Source organism: Brassica rapa, chromosome A02 (genome assembly GCF_000309985.2).
Source record: "Brassica rapa cultivar Chiifu-401-42 chromosome A02, CAAS_Brap_v3.01, whole genome shotgun sequence".
Lineage (NCBI taxonomy): Eukaryota > Viridiplantae > Streptophyta > Magnoliopsida > Brassicales > Brassicaceae > Brassica > Brassica rapa.
In genome coordinates, this window is record NC_024796.2 from 22,485,119 (window position 1) to 22,505,763 (window position 20,645).

Consider the following 20,645-nt stretch of genomic DNA (forward strand, 5'->3'; position numbering starts at 1 on the left):
CTAAATAGCTCAAATTTTAAATTTTGTAACATTTGTTGTCAGTTATAGGTGTCTTGATTAATTTCAAACATATAAAAAATGTATAGCATAAAAAGAGAAAGCAATTTGATAAAATATTTTAAAATCTGGAAAAGTATAGTATAGCTACAAATCAAATGTCGACATGTAACCAATAAAAAGAAAGAAATTATCATAAATATTCAAAACCAGTAATTTTAGGAAAAAAATCAACTTTCTTGTGACTCTGTCACGTTCATAGATTTGAAGACCACTCAACACAATGTTAATAAGAGGAAAAATATCTACAGAAATTTATATCAACAATTACAATATTATATTCAAAATGACAAAAGAACAAAACATTATACAAAACAGATAAATAGACGACGATGATGATGTGGAAATTCAGACGGCCAATACTCACTCTGTCTCTTCAGCCATACACTTTAAGATAAGATAGGCCCCACAGTCATCCAACCTAAGCCAATAATCTCACGATTCTTATCTAATCTCATATTTCCCCACCGTTAGATCATATTACACTATCGATCCCCCTGTCATATCATAGACCGCGAAACACTCGATCACGAAGTATCCACTCTTGAAATACGCGAAAACCACATACTCCGCTTCCTTCCCTCTCACTGTCACAACTCATCGTTCCAAAAAACCACTGTATCAATCTCGAAGATGGAGTCACGCGTGCTGTTACGCGCCGCAGTCACCGGAGTACCGCAACTGAGACGACCGATCGGTGCGATCCACCGCCAGGTCAGCACTGCGTCGTCCTTCACGGCTTTCGCTAAGCCGATCGGATCAGCCGGAGAGGGAGGGAACCTGATCTCTGGTCGTCAGCTCCGACCGATTCTCCTCCTAGATAGCTCGCCGGAGAAGAGAGAGATTCTCAAGCCGGTTAGAGCCGCCGCTGGAGATTCAGCTGGGTAAGCAATGAGGTCCGTTTCTGGCTCACTTGGTGTTGACTCGTTTGACTCGTGTGATCTGACTCGTTTATTTGCAGGGAGGCGAAGGTTGGGTTCCTCGGGAAGTATCCGTGGCTCGTCACCGGATTCTTCTTTTTCATGTGGTACGTGTCCCTCACGCGCTTTTGTGGCTTTACCGCCAAAGTTTGATAGCGTGGATTTACGGTTTTGACCCCTTGTTGATTTTTATTACAGGTACTTCTTGAATGTGATTTTCAACATCCTTAACAAGAAGATCTATAACTACTTCCCCTATCCCTAGTAAGTAAAAATACATATTATTATTTTTGACATATGAAAACTTTACATTTACATACATTGATATCTAGTCTTTTTGTATCTCTGTTTGATCATCTGTAAAAAAAAAAAATTCATCTGTAAATAATTAATTGTAAAGGTAATTCATTATATTTAAAAGATTCGGTTTAATGTTTATATATGATCGAGAATAATATAGTTTTGGTCCAATTTAGAGTCGAATCTGAATAATGTTGTGGTATCAAGAGAATCCATTGTGCTGGTCCAATTCAGATATGGTTCTCTGTTTTTATATTTAATATTCTTTTTTAAAATGTTCTATAATTTCGTTTGAGACCCAAACAAATTACACCTTTTCCTTTCAATTGAATATATCATTACAGAAAAATCAAGAGAATCCATTTGTTCCTAAACATAAATTAATTTTTGTTCTGTTTTCAGTTTTGTTTCGGCTGTTCACTTGTTCGTTGGAGTTGTCTACTGCTTGCTGAGCTGGTCCGTGGGCCTTCCTAAACGTGCCGTAAGTTCTTCTCTTCATAGTTCATTACAGTTTTCATTAGTTTGTACGTTATAACGAACAAAAACTAACACTACGGGCAAAAATGCGGGGCGTTCCGAGAATCGAAATCGGGACCTCTCGCACCCAAAGCGAGAATCATACCACTAGACCAAACGCCCAACTGTTAATTGTCAATCTTATAATTTACTTAACGGTTATTTATATCTATTGCAGCCAATTAACTCAAACCTCCTCAAGGTATTGATCCCAGTTGCAGTCTGTCACGCCATAGGCCATATCACCAGCAACATTTCCTTCGCAGCCGTCGCTGTTTCCTTCACTCACACCATCAAAGGTTTCTCAATGTCTTGTCAAAAGCATTTGATACTAATCCATACATATAACATAACATGTATCCTGTCCAAAACGCAGCGCTGGAGCCATTCTTCAATGCGTCTGCTTCACAGTTCCTTCTTGGACAATCAATCCCCATAACACTATGGCTGTCCTTAGCTCCTGTTGTATTCGGTAACCACTCTGATTAAACTCATTTTCTTATGTTTTTCTTGTGTCCTAAGTATATTGGATTATTAATTAACCCTAAAGGAAAATCGCAGGAGTTGCAATGGCTTCGCTCACTGAGTTATCATTCAACTGGCTTGGATTCATCAGTGCGATGATATCAAACATCTCTTTCACTTACCGTAGCATCTTCTCCAAGAAAGCCATGGTTCTTATTTTCTTCTCCCGCTCATTATTATAAGTCTCTCAAGTTTGCATGTTGAGATTTGGATTGTGGTTTTTTTTTTTTTCGCAGACTGATATGGACAGTACAAATGTCTACGCTTACATCTCCATCATTGCTCTCATCGTTTGCATTCCTCCTGCCATCATCGTTAAGTCTTTTGAATCCACTCAAATTATTTATTATCAGTTACGTGTGTCTCAAGCAACTTATTTATTAGGGTTATTGGTTTATCTCATGGTTAGGTTGAAGGGCCTCAGCTGTTGAAACACGGTTTCAGCGACGCGATTGCTAAAGTGGGAATGACAAAATTCATCTCTGATCTCTTCTGGGTTGGAATGTTTTACCATCTCTACAATCAGGTAATGTAAATTTAATATTCAAAGTTTCAATCTTTAACCTTAAATTTAAGAAAATGTATGGTTGCAGTTGGCTACTAATACGTTGGAGAGGGTTGCACCATTGACTCACGCTGTTGGAAACGTTTTGAAACGTGTGTTCGTGATCGGCTTCTCCATCGTTATCTTCGGTAAGAGATTACAACTCTCTTCATCTCTTCTTCTTATTTCTGAGGTAAAAAAAAATGAAATAGCTAACGTAGTTTGAAAATGATTAATGTTTGCAGGAAACAAAATATCGACGCAGACAGGTATCGGAACTGGAATAGCCATTGCTGGTGTTGCACTCTACTCTATCATTAAGGCCAAGATCGAAGAAGATAAAAAGGTCAATTCATTATTCTGTCATTTTTCTTAAAAACTTATATTAGTAACACTATATATATATATATTGTAATTTGAGGAAAAGATGATTAATGTGAGAAATTGATTTTCTTTTGCTTCAGAAAGGAAAGACGGCGTAGAGAGCGGCGGTCAACGGTTGCATAAACAATTCTTCCGGTGGATAATATATTTATATAATAAAAGAACCAAAATGCAATAGTATGTTGTATGGTACAATCAAACATTGTTTTCGAGTTTTTCGTCTCGTTTTCTTCTAAATTATATACTACATTGTTTTTTCTGCCTCTTCTGTTCCCAATGGAGAACATTTTTACCATTTCTTCTGCATTGCTATCATCTAGACAAATAAATAGCATAATTCTCTCTGTTCCTAAAAGATCTATATTCTAGTTTTTTCACATATTTTAATAAAACACATTAAATTTACATATTTGTTTGTGTTTATCTTTTTTCCATAATTTTAAGCCAATAAAAAGTCAATTAATGTAATTAAAATTTTTGAAATTTGCAATTATTTAATAAACACATGCATTGAAAATGTAAAAAATAAATCTTGTAGAAACAAAAATTTTCTCTAGAATATGTATCATCGTGGATTACAGTTTTTTCTCTTGGTAGTTTGTACTGTTATATGTAGAATTGTGGATTGTTTAAGAGGATTCATATGATAAATATACACATATGTTTTTACCAAAAAAAAAAATACACATATGTAAGAGATGCTCCAACTTTTTCGTTGCTATTAAAAACAGAAAGTAGAACGTATACAAATACACCGAAAATTTGTATATCCCCTATATATTAATTGAGGATCTTTTAAATAGTTATAACCTGTATTTTATATTAATTAAAAAAAGACCCCTTCCTATGTGGCAGTTGTTTATGCTTTGAAATGGCTGACGTGGCAGAATTGTAGAGCATTTAGGTTGAGCATAGTCTACAATTAATCTTCCTAGCAAAATACAATCTCGATAGCCATCTCATGTAGTCGCATATCATATAAATATTAATAACTCTATCAACGATCATCTATACTATACTAAAAGACAAATATGTTGAAATATTAAGCTATCCACGTCAGCACATAAATCCAGACCAATTACGAATAGGCAAAATGCCACGTGTTTCACTCAAACCATTTTCTAACCGAAGGCCCGTTCTGTATCATATTCTGCAGCTGAAATAACATAAGCGGGTGTTACTTTATGGCCCACTAAAATTCATTTACGACCCAAAACGTGTATTATCATAAAACCTAATGGGTTCACTTTCACCAACGATACAATGAGCATTATAACGAGTCTCCTATGTAACGCATACCTTTCACTACAAATAGTCTACAATGAATCATTAATTTTACAATCCTAAACAACCATGCTCTTCACCTTCCCAAAGCTACACATTGTAAAATCCTTTCAGCACTCTTGCTTCTCACCTCCTCCGCGCGTACAGGGTAAAGAAGATAAACCAAGTACATCCATGGAAAAGTCTCAGTCACTCTACCGTCAACATATTCTCCAGCAGCAACAAAACCAATCTCAGGAAAAGGTATCTAAAACACTAGCGCAGAAGATCGTAACATCTATCGTGCGTGCCATTGCACCATCGAAGGTTAGGGTTTACGCTGTTGTCAACATCATTATGATTTGTGACTACGATTTCCTTCCTGTTCAATGAGGTACTTTCCTTCTCTTATCGTTCCTAATCTAATTAAATAGCTTTCTAGATCTTATTCGTTGATTTTCATGAATTTGAGGGATTGCTTGCTCTGAGATCATGGTCGAATGTAAATTAAAATTATGTGCTTTGCTGATTATGCTGGTTTGTGGAGAACAAATTGCAGAATTTTGCTCCACACCACTCGGATGTCCTTGAGAACTTGAGTTCGACAGTCATGGACCGTGTAGAGATTCTAAGAGAGATCCAGGGGAGACAATCTTCCAGTTAGATGAATATGTACATAGTCTTTTTTACTTATTCCTTTTAAATTTTGCATTGCTGGACCACCATGATAAAATGGAATCAAGGAGAGGCAGCGGTAGAAGCTTAGTATCAGAAGTTGTATCAACCTTTGTATACAAAGGTATGGAAATGATCTTCTATTTGTTGCTTCTTACTTAATATATCAATTGGAGTTAATAAAAAAATTGAGATTGAGGGACGTGAAGGAAAAGAATACACTCCTCTATGTCCACAGCTCCACTTATCCTCCTCCTTGGTTCGTGATTATGTTCTGGTTCCAATTCTCTTCTTCTTTTCTTATCCCACATGCTTATAACTGATATTAATAGTTCTCTTTCTTCTCAATGTCGTAGTAGGATACAACTTGATATGTCCTCTCTCTGTCTTAAAATTAAAAATCGTATATTTTTTTAGTTTGTTTGATGAAATGAACTTCTTTTGTTGCAAAGAGATGGAATCATGTCTGAATTTTTTTTTAACTGGTGAAACACAGCTTGGATTTTGATGTCGGAGAGCAAGAGGATTAGCCAATCAGAACTCGCCAAGCGTCCTGACCCGTTCTTTCTACCGGATCTCCTTGATGGGTTTGAAGAGAGCAAATATGGTTGGCTAGCTGATGATGTTAAGAGGCTTTGTGAGCTCAAAAGGAAACTCTTGAACGGTTCTGTCTCAGTGGGTCTGCCTCAAGAATCAGTCACTGTAAGCTTTATTGCATAAATGAATGTTTTTATTAGTTTAAACTCTTTGTGTAGCTCTGCATCTTTTATGTTGTAAAGATTGAAGATTGCTCAGGATCTGATGCAAGTCCTGAACGTTATAACGAGGAGGATTCATCATCCAAGACACCTACTGATGATGACAATGAAACTCATCTAAATGGAGTTGATGATGAAGAAGAAGAAGAAGCAGAACTCTGGAGGCAAATGGCTTTTGCTCAAGAATCATCTAAAGTTGGTTACTTCTTTTACATTGACCAACAGTTTCTCTGTGCATTTCTTAGCGTTTTCAGCTCTTTTTTGTTTGCATATTGTTAGGTAACGGTGGAGAATGTACAAGACAACGATCCCAAACAAACCGAAGACTGTGAGCACTCCTTCATCTACAAGGATGACGTTGGAGAAGTCTGCCGTGTTTGTGGACTCATCAAAACACTGGTACATTTGTACTCATAATGGCTGATCACTGGTACACTCTAACTCTAAACAATAGGTTTACATTGTTCACATTAAACAGCTTTGTGAGATTATGAATGGTGTGGTTGAGGTTGAAGGTGCACCAGAAGAACTCTGGAAGGGTTAAAGCTGGTGGTCAAACGCTTCATCAAGCAGGTAGAGTTGAATATTGAGTTTGTACATAATACTATCAAAGCATCATAGCTATCATTAATAAATTACAGAGAGCTTTCAAGTTGGATTTGAAGTCCTCACTGATAAATGCTTTAGAGAATTCAAGACCATGTTTGAGCAAATAGACTCGCGGCCTTGGAAAAAGAGATGACCGAGCACAAAAACACTACCCAACAAACAAACAAAAAACCCGGAACATCAAATAATAATATTAATATTTACAATTATTCCCAAAGTAAAATCTAATTACTTAAATTATTAAAACAAGAAACTGTAAAATTAATATTACATCAACTGTGAGAAAGTAAACCTTTTATAACTTTACAACTAAAAATATTTCTAATCATGAAGCAAAATTTCTTTACATCACAAAACAAACACAAAAAAAAGAGAAATTAAATAGCAAACTATAAATGATAAATTTTAATTATGATTAAAACGATAAATTGAAGAAAGCAAATAAAGAACCGGTTTACAAGTCGGTTGGTATTTTCTTTTAAAGACGAGTACAAAAATGAAAACTTAATAACTGTAAAACCAAACAAAATTTATACAGTAATAATTATAAGTTTACAATTGTTTTACATAAAAATAAATAATCAAGACAAAGAACATATATAAATCTTAACTAATAATTAGTCAACGTTTTATTAATCTTACTAATATCCTATATAAAATTTCAATAAAATAAAAAACAAATGATTTCAAATAGTTTTAAATTTGCATTTATTTTATAATTGTATAACTAATAATTTGTACATTTTAAAATAAAAATATACAAATTAAATTAATAGTATAGGAAAAAATCCGGGCGTAGCCCGGAAAACCCTCTAGTATCTAATAATTATAACATACAAACTTTATTAACGAGAGTTTAGAATATATACATACTCAAACAAGTTCAACTACAGCGACATGTGCCTCTTACGGAGACTTAACGAAACCAGATCATACATACGTCGTGATGTTGGTGAAATCGAATCGCAAAATTCTGCAACTGGGTTTCAAATTGCTTGAAGTAAGAGATTCTTATTGTTTTTGTCCTTTGGATGATTGTTGCTTTGTCATTTTGAGTTTCCTTAGAATTCAAAGTTCTAATTTTTGGATGATGATGATACTATTCTCTTTTTCTGCCAAATTGTTTTTTTTTTTGTTAAATATCTCTGCAAAATTGTTTAATGCCTTTATATTGTTTCAGTTTGAGTTCAATGATTCACCAATATGCGATAATATTTTTATCAATATAGTGCATAGGAAACATGATAATGTCCGTTTTTCCTTTTATCGTATATGTTATGAGAAAAATTGTACAGATTTTTGATCATAGATAGTTTGGTAAAATTATGTTTCCTTGGAATTGGATTGGGAGCCACATGAAAGTGAACCTCTCCTTAATATTGATATTCACGTTGACATTTGCATTAAAATCAAGATGTGTAAGGAAAGGAAAAAAAATATTCCGTATCTATTAATATTGTCTATATAATGAACATCTCCACATATCAGTCTGCGTTCATAACTATGAGTCCGTAGTTATTTGTAATGTATATCAGTATATACATATATTTGTATTAGGAAATAAAATATAGTATATTATTAATGATAAGCTTTTTGTGCATGGTAAGTTAATATGTCATATTTTGTGCCGATATATGGATAATATTTTCTATTTTTTGTTTATTTTGGAAAAACAATTCTTGATAATAGAAATATTATAAAAACTAGAGAAAATCAACAAAAAATGAAAAATTAATAAAAACATGGCTGATGTAAGAAAATATAAATTCTCTACATTTTCGAAAAGAAATATTTTAGAGAACCTTTATTAGAAGATGAAAATATTCTTTTGTCATTAATAGTAAATTGTATACTTAAAAACAAATTATATTAATTAAATTATTCTTGATTTTATATTGTTAATTATAATTAAATATAAAATATTTTATAATATCATTTCATATTTAATTTGCGTAAAACACAAAACAATATCTTTACAAAAATGAATATACAATAATAAAAATACATCATATTGGTCGATAAATAAGAAATGGCATCAGTTATGTCTTAGCGAGAGTGCATATAGGGGTTATCTATATAACCAAACAAATAATAATTTCTAACAAACAAAAATTATGTAAAAAAATAATCAAACCAAATTTCTAAACCAATTACTACACATAATTTTATTTATTTTATAATACTTAATCAAAATTTTATAAACATAATTTCCCGTCAAAATGGATGAACCAACCCAAACCAAACCATGCGTACATCAAGCTGGTCAATAAATTAAAAAAAAAGTTTTTTTTTATTTCTCTTAGAATCTTAACTCTTCTTACTAAAAAATAAAATAAAAGAATATGAATCTCATGCATTAACATAAGAACCAAAAATTATCTATTATATTATATTAGGTTTAAATATAATAATATAAAATTATAGGACTATATCTTAAGCTTTACGTTTAAATATATGAAGAAAACAATGTTCTTATAAATTCTATTTTGTAACTGAACTAAAATAATAATAATAATAATAATAATAATAATAATAATAATAATAATAATAATAATTCGACTGAACTGGTTAGGCACAAACAAAACTAAAATATACCAAACACAAAACTGAACTGAACACAAAATCAAACAAAACCAAACCAAACACAAAATCAAAGAGAACCAAACCAAACACAAGGTAATTTGATTTGATTTAAGTTAAGGTTCTCTTAGACTCAAATAAACCAAACTAAATCGAACCTAAACAGAACCCATAGTTAAACTGAAATATCCACTTCTTATAAAACCGAGTAGCTGCTGACATGACACCATTTGTCAATACTATATGTTTTAAAAAATTTCAAGAAGATTTACCCTGCGCAAGGCGCAGGTCTTATCATAGTGTTATGTATCCTCGACTTTCTCTATGGTGAGCTGTGTACAAACAAAATATTTAACTTCGTCTTTTTTTTTTGTAAATATAATATTTTTTCCTATAATCATCTAACCTAATTAATTTATCTAAAGGAGTGTAACATCTTTATACTTTCGGTGATCGATCATTCAAATTGCTTTTCCGCAAATCAAGGAACAAAACTAATGAAACTATTTTCATTGCATTCTTAACAACTTTAATTTTATTTTACCAAACGTTTGGTAAAGTACGAATCACTCTTCTGACCAATTAACCCACCAAACGTTTGGCAATGGGTGCACCATCATATTTAAATATATAGTCTCTACTCGACCAACATAAACCCAAGAAGAATGGCCCGATCACTAAATCTCACAGCCCTCCTCTCTTTCAACTTCTTCATCATTTCATTCTTTCTAACGCAAACACAAGCAACAAACAGCCAAACCATAACCGAACTTACCGATACAAACCGTAATATACCAGTGCCGGAGAATCACCCGAGCACAACAGATGGAGAAGAAGAGCAAGAGCCAGTCTTTGTCCGAGATACAGGACATGGTTATGGTCTATATGGCGGTCGCACAAGCCACACCAACAATGAAGAAGATAACTCAAACGAGAACAACGACAACGACAACGATCAGTTTTACTATAGAAGCGACGCCTTTGGAAACCGCAATGGTAGATTCTAAATAAAGAGATTGGTATTTCTGTTTCGTTTCTTTTTGGGATTATTTTGAGATTTTGGATCGTTTTGGGTACATGTTCGGATTGGCAGCTCTTAAAATGATATAAAGACTTCAAGTTTTTTGTTTTTAGGAGTCGAATAACTGTAAGTTGTAATCTTCTTACGACCATAGCGGTTGATGGAAGAAGCGTGATGTCCTGAATAAGCCTGAAGTTAACAAAACAAGTTCCATTGCGGTTGTAACTTCCAACTCTATAAATCATCAACAACTCATCACGTCTCCCTTTATTCTAACGATCCAGGTGGTGTTATTGAATTAATGAATTCAGTAGACTTTAATGGAATTCAAATTCAAAGTGAAATCCATTGTTATTGGATTGGGTATTTGTTATATGGAATTGAAATGCACTAAAATCACCTGTTATTCAATTTTCATTTGATTTTGTTAGAATTCATTTTTATGAGACTTTAATGGACTTTTGTATCTGAAATAAGAGTAAAACAAATACTCCGTTTTTGCTTAATATTTTGAAGGAATTCAACTGTATAATAATTAGAATACGAGAGATCTATCTCACGTTCTCAGACATTGAATGAGAAATTGAAATATAACCGAAGACATAAAGATCTCCTGTAAGCTTTTTCTCTAATTTTCTGCATAATTCACCTTTTTCGGGAATTGAAACTCAGATTTCTTCCTGTAAAAATTGCGTTGTCTGGAATTCGAACCCCAGACCTGGATGTAGAAACCTTTAAAACTTTGACCACTAGGCCACGATGCATCCACCATCACAGGAGTTTTGATTGGAAAAATACCAACTTAAATTTCTACTTCCTTTTGCTGCTTTTTTCTCTCATTAATACTCTTATTAAAATTGTTGGTATTTACTGCTAAATGATTATAAAAATCAACATATCCAAAGATATATAAACCAATAACATATATGATAAGTACTTTTTATTGTCTAAAACAGCTTCAAGTTTAAAATGCTGGGGAAATTACGATTGTAATTAATTTGTAAATTTCTAAAGAATCAAGTCCAAAAGGTAGTAATGTTCATTCTTGAGTTGTACATGGAAAAAAAAATTAAGAGAAAAAAATTATAAATGAGAGCAAAAACCTTAATTAGCGTGCTCGTTAATTGATGGTCAGATATGTGCGCATTTAGCAAAAAAACTTACCGCAAAAATAAGGTAATTTAGATTACCTCACTTTATAGGCAACAATGGAACAACAACAACAACAACATCAAGACAAAGAGAGAGAGAGACTGGAGTACCAACAAGGGATCGAACACCGGGCCCAAGAGTCTTAGATAAAGACACCAACCACTATGACCAGATCCAATTTGGTGTTGACTAGCAATTATATTACAATTTAACTTTTAGCGATATTGCTTCCGTCAAATTAGATCCAGTAGACATAACCCGAGTAGCCTGATTACAACTGACGGGACAATTTTATGCATATGAATAAGGCAAAACACTTGAACAAAACATTAAGTATAGAATATAATTTAAAAACAAACGCTCGTACATACCAACCAAACAAACCATAATGATTAGGGATGAGGCCAGTAAGGGAACTTGGTAGAACTCAATATATCTTCCTCAGCGCAAAACAAATTGCAACGTTTGGTGTTGATATCGTAAGTTCCAAAGTTGTATCCCGAAAAATAGATGCAATTAGCTCTGAGACCAGGATGCGAGCTAGCCCGGACGCAAAAAAGTTCACCATGTCCAAGAAAGATACAAAGATCTCCAATGTCGACTGTGTAGAACAATTGTTTTTTCTTCTTTTCTATACTATAGGATGGTCCCCTGCTCTAAACACGATGAAGTCTACTGTTCTGCTTGTGACTTGCTTCGACCCTTTGTAAATCTCATATTCATCATAGAAAAACCTGGAAACATATGGGAAACTCATATCAAAATAATAATAATAATCCCTGGTTTTATTAAAACAAGAAAACTGTTGGGGGTGGATTTACATCTTCTTCAAGGTCCATTAGACATTGAACTAGGCCCATGTTGCTAGAAAGCCCTAAGCTTCATCTTTCTATAAATAAAGAGCTCTTCCTTATGAGAAAGGATATCATCTTCTCTCCATTTTACACTTAGAACACATCTTGTAAAGAGTTCATGATTATTAGATTTACTTTACACTAGTAATCATACTTGTAATACAATCTTTAATCAATAAACTCTTTTTATGTTCATTTCCCATTTGATTTCATCTAAAGATTTCTCCTAAGCCTCAAGAATCTAATTCTCATTCTTAAATTCTTTTATTGTATTGATTCAACCAAAAACACCAGCATAAACATCATTTTTGGATCAAACAGTTGGCGCTAGAAGGAGGGGGCAAGGAGAACCATCTTTAAAGCATATCAACTTTGGAAAAATTCTAGATCTATCTTCATCTCAAGCTAAAAGATAAAGCTTTCTCATGAAAGCTTTGTTTTTGTTGGGGATGGGACTCTCATCAAGCACTTGGTCGGAGTATTGAAATCATCTTTGAAAAGATAAGTTTCACAATCTCATCTCATTATTAAAATTCGATTGATGTTATGCATAATCGTAGACATACGCTTAATTTATCAAAGGAATGGGGATAATAAAAAAATATTATTTATGACCTTAGGATGATTTTTGACCGACGACTCCCAGAGAACTCCGGAGGGGACTCGTAGACAGACGCCGTCGATGTTCTTTTCTCATGTTCGTTGGCTTCCATTCCATCGCCGCCAACAACGAGCTAGCCTGTGACGGAAGGAGAGATCGAGCAGAGCTGTTTCGTTGTGTTCCGTCTACGGACAAGGCTTCTCCTGCAGTAGCCGTACCGTCCAGATGGAGCTCCGGCAAAGGAAACAGAGTGGGTCACGGGTCGATCCTTGAGCCGACGAGACTCAGACAACTTCTAATCTCCGGCGAGTTTGTAAAAGGACGAGGTCGTCATTGCTTCCTCAGATACGTCGAGCTCCATTCTGTTATCGCCTACAACAGGCCAGATTGGACAAGAACAACGATTATCGTTGATTCCTGATAGATTGCGACCAAGGTCAAGACTTGATCTCGACAACACCGGCAATCTCGTCAGTCAAGATCCTAGCAGCTCGTCATCAGAAGATTCGATCTCGGCCACTCCTTGTTGAACGGTTCATGCCAGCGCGGAAACCTCTACCGAAGACAAGCTAGGTTTTTCGAGGGTTCCTGTAGAGAGCGTTCATGCCTGTCAAAGTGTCTTCAGTCTCCAGATTGGAGCCACCGCTTTGCTCGCGGCAGAGACGGGGGTCGGAGATTTGATCCTGGTGGCGTTTAGAGCAAACTCTCCCAACGAGCTTAATCTCATCAGCGCTGCGGACTTGATCTCTGGAAAGCTCAACACTTTATCTCGTCACAAGATTCTCCTCGCCACGACTCGCTTTGCGAAAGTGAATAGGCTTCCGAGAAGGAGATGAGTGTTGAGTTCAAGCTCCATTAATGGAAGTAACCAGCTTTACCTCTCTCTGTCAATCTCGAGCTCCATACCTCGTCACCACAACCACCTTGTGCTCATCACGAGGTCTCGGAGGCAGAGGATCGATCTACGTCCAGTACTCGGGACGGTCATCACCTGCTTGGCACGAGCGATAGAATAGGAGGAGTGTTCCTCCATGACGAGGGGAAGCATCAATTGGTCATGATCATGCCGACGCCAAGCTCTCCAACAAGGTCGTGCTTCTTCAGGGAACATCTCGTCTCACTCCGTCAATGGCTGTTCTCTCGTTATGACAGAATCCTTGAGCTCGTGCGGTTTAAACGCCGGACAACAGGCACGTGCTTTACTCGGCACTGGCCACGTCTTCAAGCGCTCCACCGCTAGAAGCTTGTTCCTGGCTTCAAGCACTGCTTCAAAACTCCAAAAGGAACAGAAGAAAACAGAGGACATGACCATTGTGGTCTCTCTTCACGGTCCACTCATGGTCATCTACAATTAAAAAAAAAAAAGATAAGTTTTCGAACCTTGGAATATGACCTACTATTATTAGAAGTTGCGTTGCTAAATAATCACTAGATCATCATACTAAGATTATGAGCTCCGCCTTGTCTCGTAACGTCTTTAGAAAGTTAATTGTCTAGCTTTTTCTTCTCGTGAATATACATGTTAAACATTACTATACATACGTATATCACGCTTTGACCATATTATTTTTATGGTCACAGGAGGAGAAGAAGCCAAGCTTTCTTCAAACATTACATCATGAAGCCACACGATGAGCTTGGCAACGACTTGATCTCGGCATCCCGTTATCAAACTATTCATTCTCGGAGTCTAGCTCTCAAGGATGACGAACTCATCAAATACGTGTTTCTCCAACGATCATCAAGCCAACAACTTGTTCGGCACACACGATCTCAACACGAGACTTCGGGTCGGCAATAGTTCGGTAAACATGTATTTTAGGCACGAGTTTAAATTGAACTTGCTTTTTATTAGGCACGAGTTTGCGGTCGACTCGCTTATTGTTAGACACGAGTTTACAAAAACTCATCTTTGGCTAGGCATGAGTTTACAGAAGCTCTCCATCCACTAGGCACGAGTTCTCGGTAAACTCGCCTCTGTCTTAGCATGAGTCAAGTAAACTCGTCTTTCGCTAAGCACGAGTTTAAAGCAAACTTGCTTTTTACTAGGCACAAGTTCGAAATAAACTCGCCTAAATGTGTCTAGTTCATTGTCTAAATAAACCCTATTCGTAAACTTCGCAGAGATCGATTCCATCTCTCTCAACGAACTTGGGGGACTTATTGTTGGGGGTGGATTTACATCTTCTTCAAGGTCCATTAGACATTGAACTAGGCCCATGTTGCTAGGAAGCCCTAGGCTTCATCTTTCTATAAATAAGGAGCTCTTCCTTATGAGAAAGGATATCATCTTCTCTCCATTTTACACTTAGAACACATCTTGTAAAGAGTTCATGATTATTAGATTTACTTTACACTAGTAATCATACTTGTAATACAATCTTTAATCAATAAACTCTTTTTATGTTCATTTCCCATTTGATTTCATCTAAAGATTTCTCCTAAGCCTCAAGAATCTAATTCTCATTCTTAGATTCTTTTATTGTATTGATTCAACCAAAAACACCAGCATAAACACCATTTTTGGATCAAACAAAAACGAAGTAGTTAATTTTTTTCTTTTGTAAATTGGCAGGAGTTATATATAGGTTTCGTACCAGCCGTTGTTAACAGTAGACAAATATATTATATGGACCAACAATCGAAAGAAAGAATTTTTTACATCTAGAGACACTTTCTCGCAATTCAAATTACACTACAAAATATTTATTATTTGAGACACACTTTATTTTGTCAAAAAAACTCTTATGATCCTAAACTAAAGAAAATCTATCTCCTCTTATTTCATTTTATTATTTTTCTTGTTCTACTTTATGTATCTACTAGGTGATTTTTCCGTGCTCATGCACGGGTATAAATGTTTTTGAAGTAAATATACTATAATAATTGATTGCTATTTACTTTTAATTTAAATTAATTTAAAATTTGTATGCATCATTTATATTTATAACTAGGGTCGGCCCGCCCTACGGGCGGGATATTAGTTAGTTTGATATTCACTAAATGCTCGAGTTGAAATTTGTTTTAAGATTCAAGAATTTTGTTTTCTGTTATGTGTTACTTATTAGTATGTGGTGGTATAGTTGTTTTTCGATAATTCTTACTTTGGTATTGTATCAAATTAACTAATTGTCCAACTCATAATTATAGATGTACAAATGTGGATTTGTGATAAAGTTTGATAACAATATTGTTTTTTTTTTAATTTTTATTCATAGTGGAGTGTGCATGTGTCAGAAAGAGGCTTATATCAACTTTTATGTTTTTGCGTATGGATTTTAAATATATATTATTTTGTATAATGCATACTTGCTCTACAACATTTGCTTGTAGACTAAAAAACTGTTTTCTATATTTTTAAAAGAGAAAATATTTAGTCTATAATATAACATGGACATATGTATCTATATATATAAAGAAATGTTCGCCTCTCTCCCGTGAAGCCACGTCATCAATTCGTGCGTTCTGGGAGTGACACGTGTCCCATTTTATATTTAGGGCCAAAATAAATGAATGCAGTTAAGGGTAATTGAACCCAACACCTCTAGCACTGGTAATTTCTCTTAGAACCACTAGGCTAAAGTCACTTTTTATAAATATGTGGCCGCGAAAATACTTATTATCGTGTCAGCTGGAAGTCCATGCTTCTTCTGCTTGTGGCCAGAACCGACACTGAACTGACGTCAAGATGAAGATCATGAAGTTAAAAACTTTGCTCCAAACAGTTTTGCAATGTTTCCAACATTTATAACTTGATGCATATAATATACATCAAAATACATTTGTTGTACATGCTTTTATTAGTTTTGCTTTTAAAAGAAGGTATTTACAGTTATAAATGTTTTGTGCCTGTGAAGTAATGGTTGAAAAATCTCTATACATATGTTATTTTAAAATAACACTCAACTTCTATATATAGTCAATACATATGTCCATGTTATATTCTAGACTAAATATTTTCTCTTTTAAAAATATAGAAAACAATTTTTTTAGTTTACAAGCAAATGTTGTAGAGCAAGTATGCATTATACAAAATAATATATATTTAAAATCCATACACAAAAACATAAAAGTTGTTATAGGCCTCTTTCTGACACATGCACACTCCACTATGAATAAGAATTAAAAAAAAAAACAGTATTGTCATCAAACTTTATCACAAATCCACATTTGTACATATATAATTATGAGTTGGACAATTAGTTAATTTGATACAATACCAAAGCAAGAATAATCGAAAAACAACTATACCACCGCATACAAATAAGTAAGACATAACAGATAACCAAATTCTTGAATCTTAAAACAAATTTCAACTCGAGCATTTAGTGAATATCAAATTAACTAATATCCCGCCCGTATGGCGGGCTGACCCTAGTTGACTATATATAGAAGTTGAGTGTTATTTTAAAATGATATATGTATAGAGGTTTTTCAACCATTACTTCACTGGCACAAAACATTTATAACTGCAAATATAAGAGTTGTAGAAGATGATGTTTATTACAGGCATTGGAGCCGTCAATATATACAGAAAGACAAGAGCCTTCTAGGTCTAGAAGTAAATACACATTCCTTATTCTATACGTAAGATATTATCTACATTGATGACTAGAATATTCTGAGGAGAAGGCAATGATCTTGTGTATCCTTAACATCCCCCCTCAAGGTGGAGGGGCTGGTGCCACTCCAAGCTTGCTTCTGAGGTCAGTGTATCTTGAGCGCATGAGAGGTTTGGTTAACGCGTCGGCAAGCTGGTCCTTGGTGTTGATGTGCGAGACACGTAACATTCCACTTTGTATTTGGCCTCTGATGAAGTGATAGTCTAAGGCGACATGCTTCATGCGAGAGTGAAAAAATGGATTTGCGCAGAGGAAGGTGGCTCCAAGATTATCACAATATATAACCGGCGTCTGTGGAAGCTGAATGCCTAGTTCTGTCAGCAAGTTGCAAATCCATCTGATTTCTGCCGAAGTGTTGGCAACAGTGCGATATTCAGCTTCGGTAGATGATCGAGCTACACCATTTTGTTTTCTTGAGGACCAAGAAACTGGGTTTTTGCCAAGATAGACAACATAAGCCCCTGTGGAGACGAAATCATGTGTGTCCCCTGCCCAGTCTGCATCTGAGAATGCATGGAGCTGAAGATTGTTTCTGGCCGAGAAATATATACCATGCGTCTGTGTCCCAGCAAGGTAACGCAAGATCCTTTTGGCTGCTTCCCAATGTTGATCTGTAGGAGAGTGCATAAATTGGGACAGCCGATTGACTGCAAAGGCGATATCTAACCTCGTGAAGAGAAGGTATTGGAGGCTACCGACCAATCGTCTGTAATCACTTTTATTGGACAGAGGCACACCTGACTTGATGGTGATCTTGTGGTCTGTTGCCATCGGAGTGGAGACCGGTTTCGCTGCAGACATGTCAAAGCGATGCAAGAGATCAGAAATATACTTTCTCTAAGAGAGATGAAGACCATTGTTTGTCCTTAGTGCTTCAACTCCTAGGAAGTAGTTCAAGTCCTCAGGGTCTTTGACTGAGAATCGATCTGCAAGTAACTTGAGGACTGAAGTTATGGTTGCTTTACTGCTACCTGTTATCAAGATGTCATCGACGTAGACAAGGAGATAGGTGTAGTCAGTGCCTTGTCGAAGAACAAACAGTGAGGTATCAGCGAGCGAGTTGAGGTATCCGATGGACTGAAGGAAGGACTTGAGTTCCGTGTACCAGGCGCGAGGAGCCTGCTTGAGACCGTATATGGCTTTGCGGAGACGACAAACATGTGTTGGATGGTCTGAATCAATGAAGCCTGGAGGTTGCTCCATGTAGACTTCTTCATCCAATGTGCCTTGTAAAAAGGCATTGTTGACATATAGTTGGAGTATAGGCCAGGCTCGTGTAACGGCAATATCAAGGATGAGACGAATTGTTGTCGTCTTGATGACCGGACTGAATGTATCATTGTAGTCGCGGCCTAATTGTTGAGTGTACCCCTTCGCTACAAGCCTTGACTTGGGCGTGCGCAAAGTGCCATCTGGATGAAACTTATTCTTATAGATCCACCTGCAACCAACAACGTTTTGGTGAGCTTGTCTAGGAACTAGTTCTAGTGTCTGGTTCCTTGCAAAAGCATCAAGTTCAACAGACATAGAATCTCGCCACACTTTATCTTTGAGGGCCTGGTTCACTGTTCTCGGTTCGGGAGGGATAGAAGGATGGTGAGAAACAGAGAGGCTGAATTTAGTTTTGGGTTTGGTGATGTTATTTTTGCGACGAGTGGTCATAGGATGATGATTGGGTGGAGGGTTTTCAACGGGTTGATGATTGGCAGGTGAGGTTTCAGGTTGAAGAGATGAAGAGGAAGGTATGTTGGGTTGAGGTAGCGGTTCGGTTTGATGAGTATTTGGGTCTGGTATTTGGGTTGGTGAGGGTTGTGCACGAGTCTGAGTTTCAGTACATACCTGAGCATTACCAGAGTCATCTGTTGCGTTAGTCACTGCAGCTTCCGTTGGTGAAGAATCTATCAGCTGGTGTCCAGGCGACGACACTGGAGTGACCTCGAGTGGAGTGGGGAGCGGGATACGGGTTGCTTGTGGGTGAGGGTAGGTTTGTGTTTCTGGTTCTTGGTTATTGGTTGATGAGGGAGAGCTTGAGGGTGGGCTGTGAAAGGGAAGAGTGTGCTCATCAAAACGAACATGGCGGGAGGTATAGATGCGGCCAGTGCTCTTTTGAAGACAGAGGTAGGCACTTTGAGAGAGAGAATAGCCAATGAAGACACAAGGCGTTGATCAGTTCTCTAATTTGTTGCTTGTGTAGGGACGAAGCCATGGAAAGCACAAGCATCCAAATATCTTCAGTTTCATGTAGTTGGGTGCAGAACCGAAGAGTTTCTTGAATGGGGACTCCATGTTGAGAACTGGAGTTGGGAGCCGATTAATCAAATATACGGCAGCAGCGAAGGCATAGGTCCAGTAGGTCGAAGGCATTCCAGCGTGTGTTAACAGAGTGAGGCCGGTTTCGACGATGTGACGATGCTTCCTTTCAGAAACTCCATTGTGTTCAGGAGTATGTGGTGGAGAGGTTAGGTGAGTGATGTCGGAAGAGGAGAGAAAGGAGCGCAAGCCAATGTATTCGCCACCTTTATCTGAGTATAAGGTTCCTATCCGTTGCTGGAATTTGTTTTCCACAAGGCTTTTGTAGGTTATAAAGGTTTCACGGGTCTGGGATTTGTATTTGAGAGGGTATATCCAGGTATAACGGGTGTAGTGGTCGACGAAGATTATGTAATATTTGAAATTGTCAATGGAGAGGGTTGGGGAGGTCCAAACATCGCTAACAACATATTCAAGAGGGCGAGTAGAGACAATGGTGGTTTGAGAAAAAGGAAGCTTATGAATTTTATTGATAGCACAATCAGAACAAAAGAAATTTTGAGAAGAAAGCTTTGGAATAACAACATTGATAATAGAAGAAGAGGGATGGCTGAGGCGGTAATGCCAGTCTTTTAAGGATGATGGTGTTGCGGTTTTGGTAAAGAAGGATTGGATGGTAGATGGGGAGACTGGCCACTCGTAAAGATCACCCTTGGTCTTGCCGCAGAGCAATGGGACACCCGAGGATAGATCCTTCACCTGAAAAGATGCAGGGAAAAACTCAACTGAGACTTTGTTGGCATTACAAAGGCGATAAACTGAAATAAGATTCTTATGAATATGAGGCACACAAAGAACGTCAGTTAGGGTTAAGGGACGAGTAGTAGAGGGTAGAGAAAGTGAACCAGAATGAGTAATGGGGAGTCCAGAACCATCGCCAATGAGAACTCTATCATTACCGTGATACGGCTGATGAAGAGCGAGGTTGTCGAGATCGCTGGTTAGGTGATGGGT

The 20,645-nt window shown here is 36.4% G+C and overlaps 2 protein-coding genes, 1 long non-coding RNA gene and 1 other non-coding gene across 5 annotated transcripts; 3 read left to right on the forward strand and 1 right to left on the reverse strand.

Annotated features, from left to right (window-relative positions):
• The first annotated feature begins 595 nt into the window (after positions 1-595).
• Positions 596-3,562, forward strand: LOC103853688 (triose phosphate/phosphate translocator TPT, chloroplastic). 2 transcript variants are annotated; one of them, XM_009130595.3, is made up of 12 exons: positions 596-941; positions 1,019-1,084; positions 1,176-1,241; positions 1,680-1,758; positions 1,972-2,092; positions 2,170-2,265; positions 2,355-2,467; positions 2,555-2,632; positions 2,728-2,844; positions 2,912-3,011; positions 3,108-3,208; positions 3,327-3,562. In XM_009130595.3, exons 1-12 carry the CDS (start codon positions 691-693, stop codon positions 3,342-3,344), a joined length of 1,206 nt encoding a protein of 401 aa, XP_009128843.1. In that variant the 5' UTR covers positions 596-690; the 3' UTR covers positions 3,345-3,562. The 2 variants fall into 2 exon arrangements, with proteins under 2 accessions (XP_009128843.1, XP_009128844.1); XM_009130596.3 differs by having other exon boundaries at positions 662-953; positions 3,327-3,541.
• Positions 3,380-4,244, reverse strand: LOC117131776. Its single transcript, XR_004455116.1, has 2 exons — positions 3,903-4,244; positions 3,380-3,585 (listed from the first exon to the last, which is right to left on the reverse strand). It is a non-coding gene; the product is annotated as an uncharacterized LOC117131776 (long non-coding RNA).
• Positions 4,245-4,827: 583 nt separating this feature from the next.
• LOC108870814 lies at positions 4,828-9,124 on the forward strand. The gene is made up of 2 exons (XR_004455117.1): positions 4,828-5,308; positions 5,681-9,124. It is a non-coding gene; the product is annotated as an uncharacterized LOC108870814 (transcript).
• A 335-nt stretch (positions 9,125-9,459) lies between these two features.
• LOC103853689 lies at positions 9,460-14,110 on the forward strand. Its single transcript, XM_033284294.1, has one exon. It carries the CDS (start codon positions 9,957-9,959, stop codon positions 10,140-10,142), a length of 186 nt encoding a protein of 61 aa, XP_033140185.1. The 5' UTR covers positions 9,460-9,956; the 3' UTR covers positions 10,143-14,110.
• Positions 14,111-20,645: the final 6,535 nt, after the last annotated feature.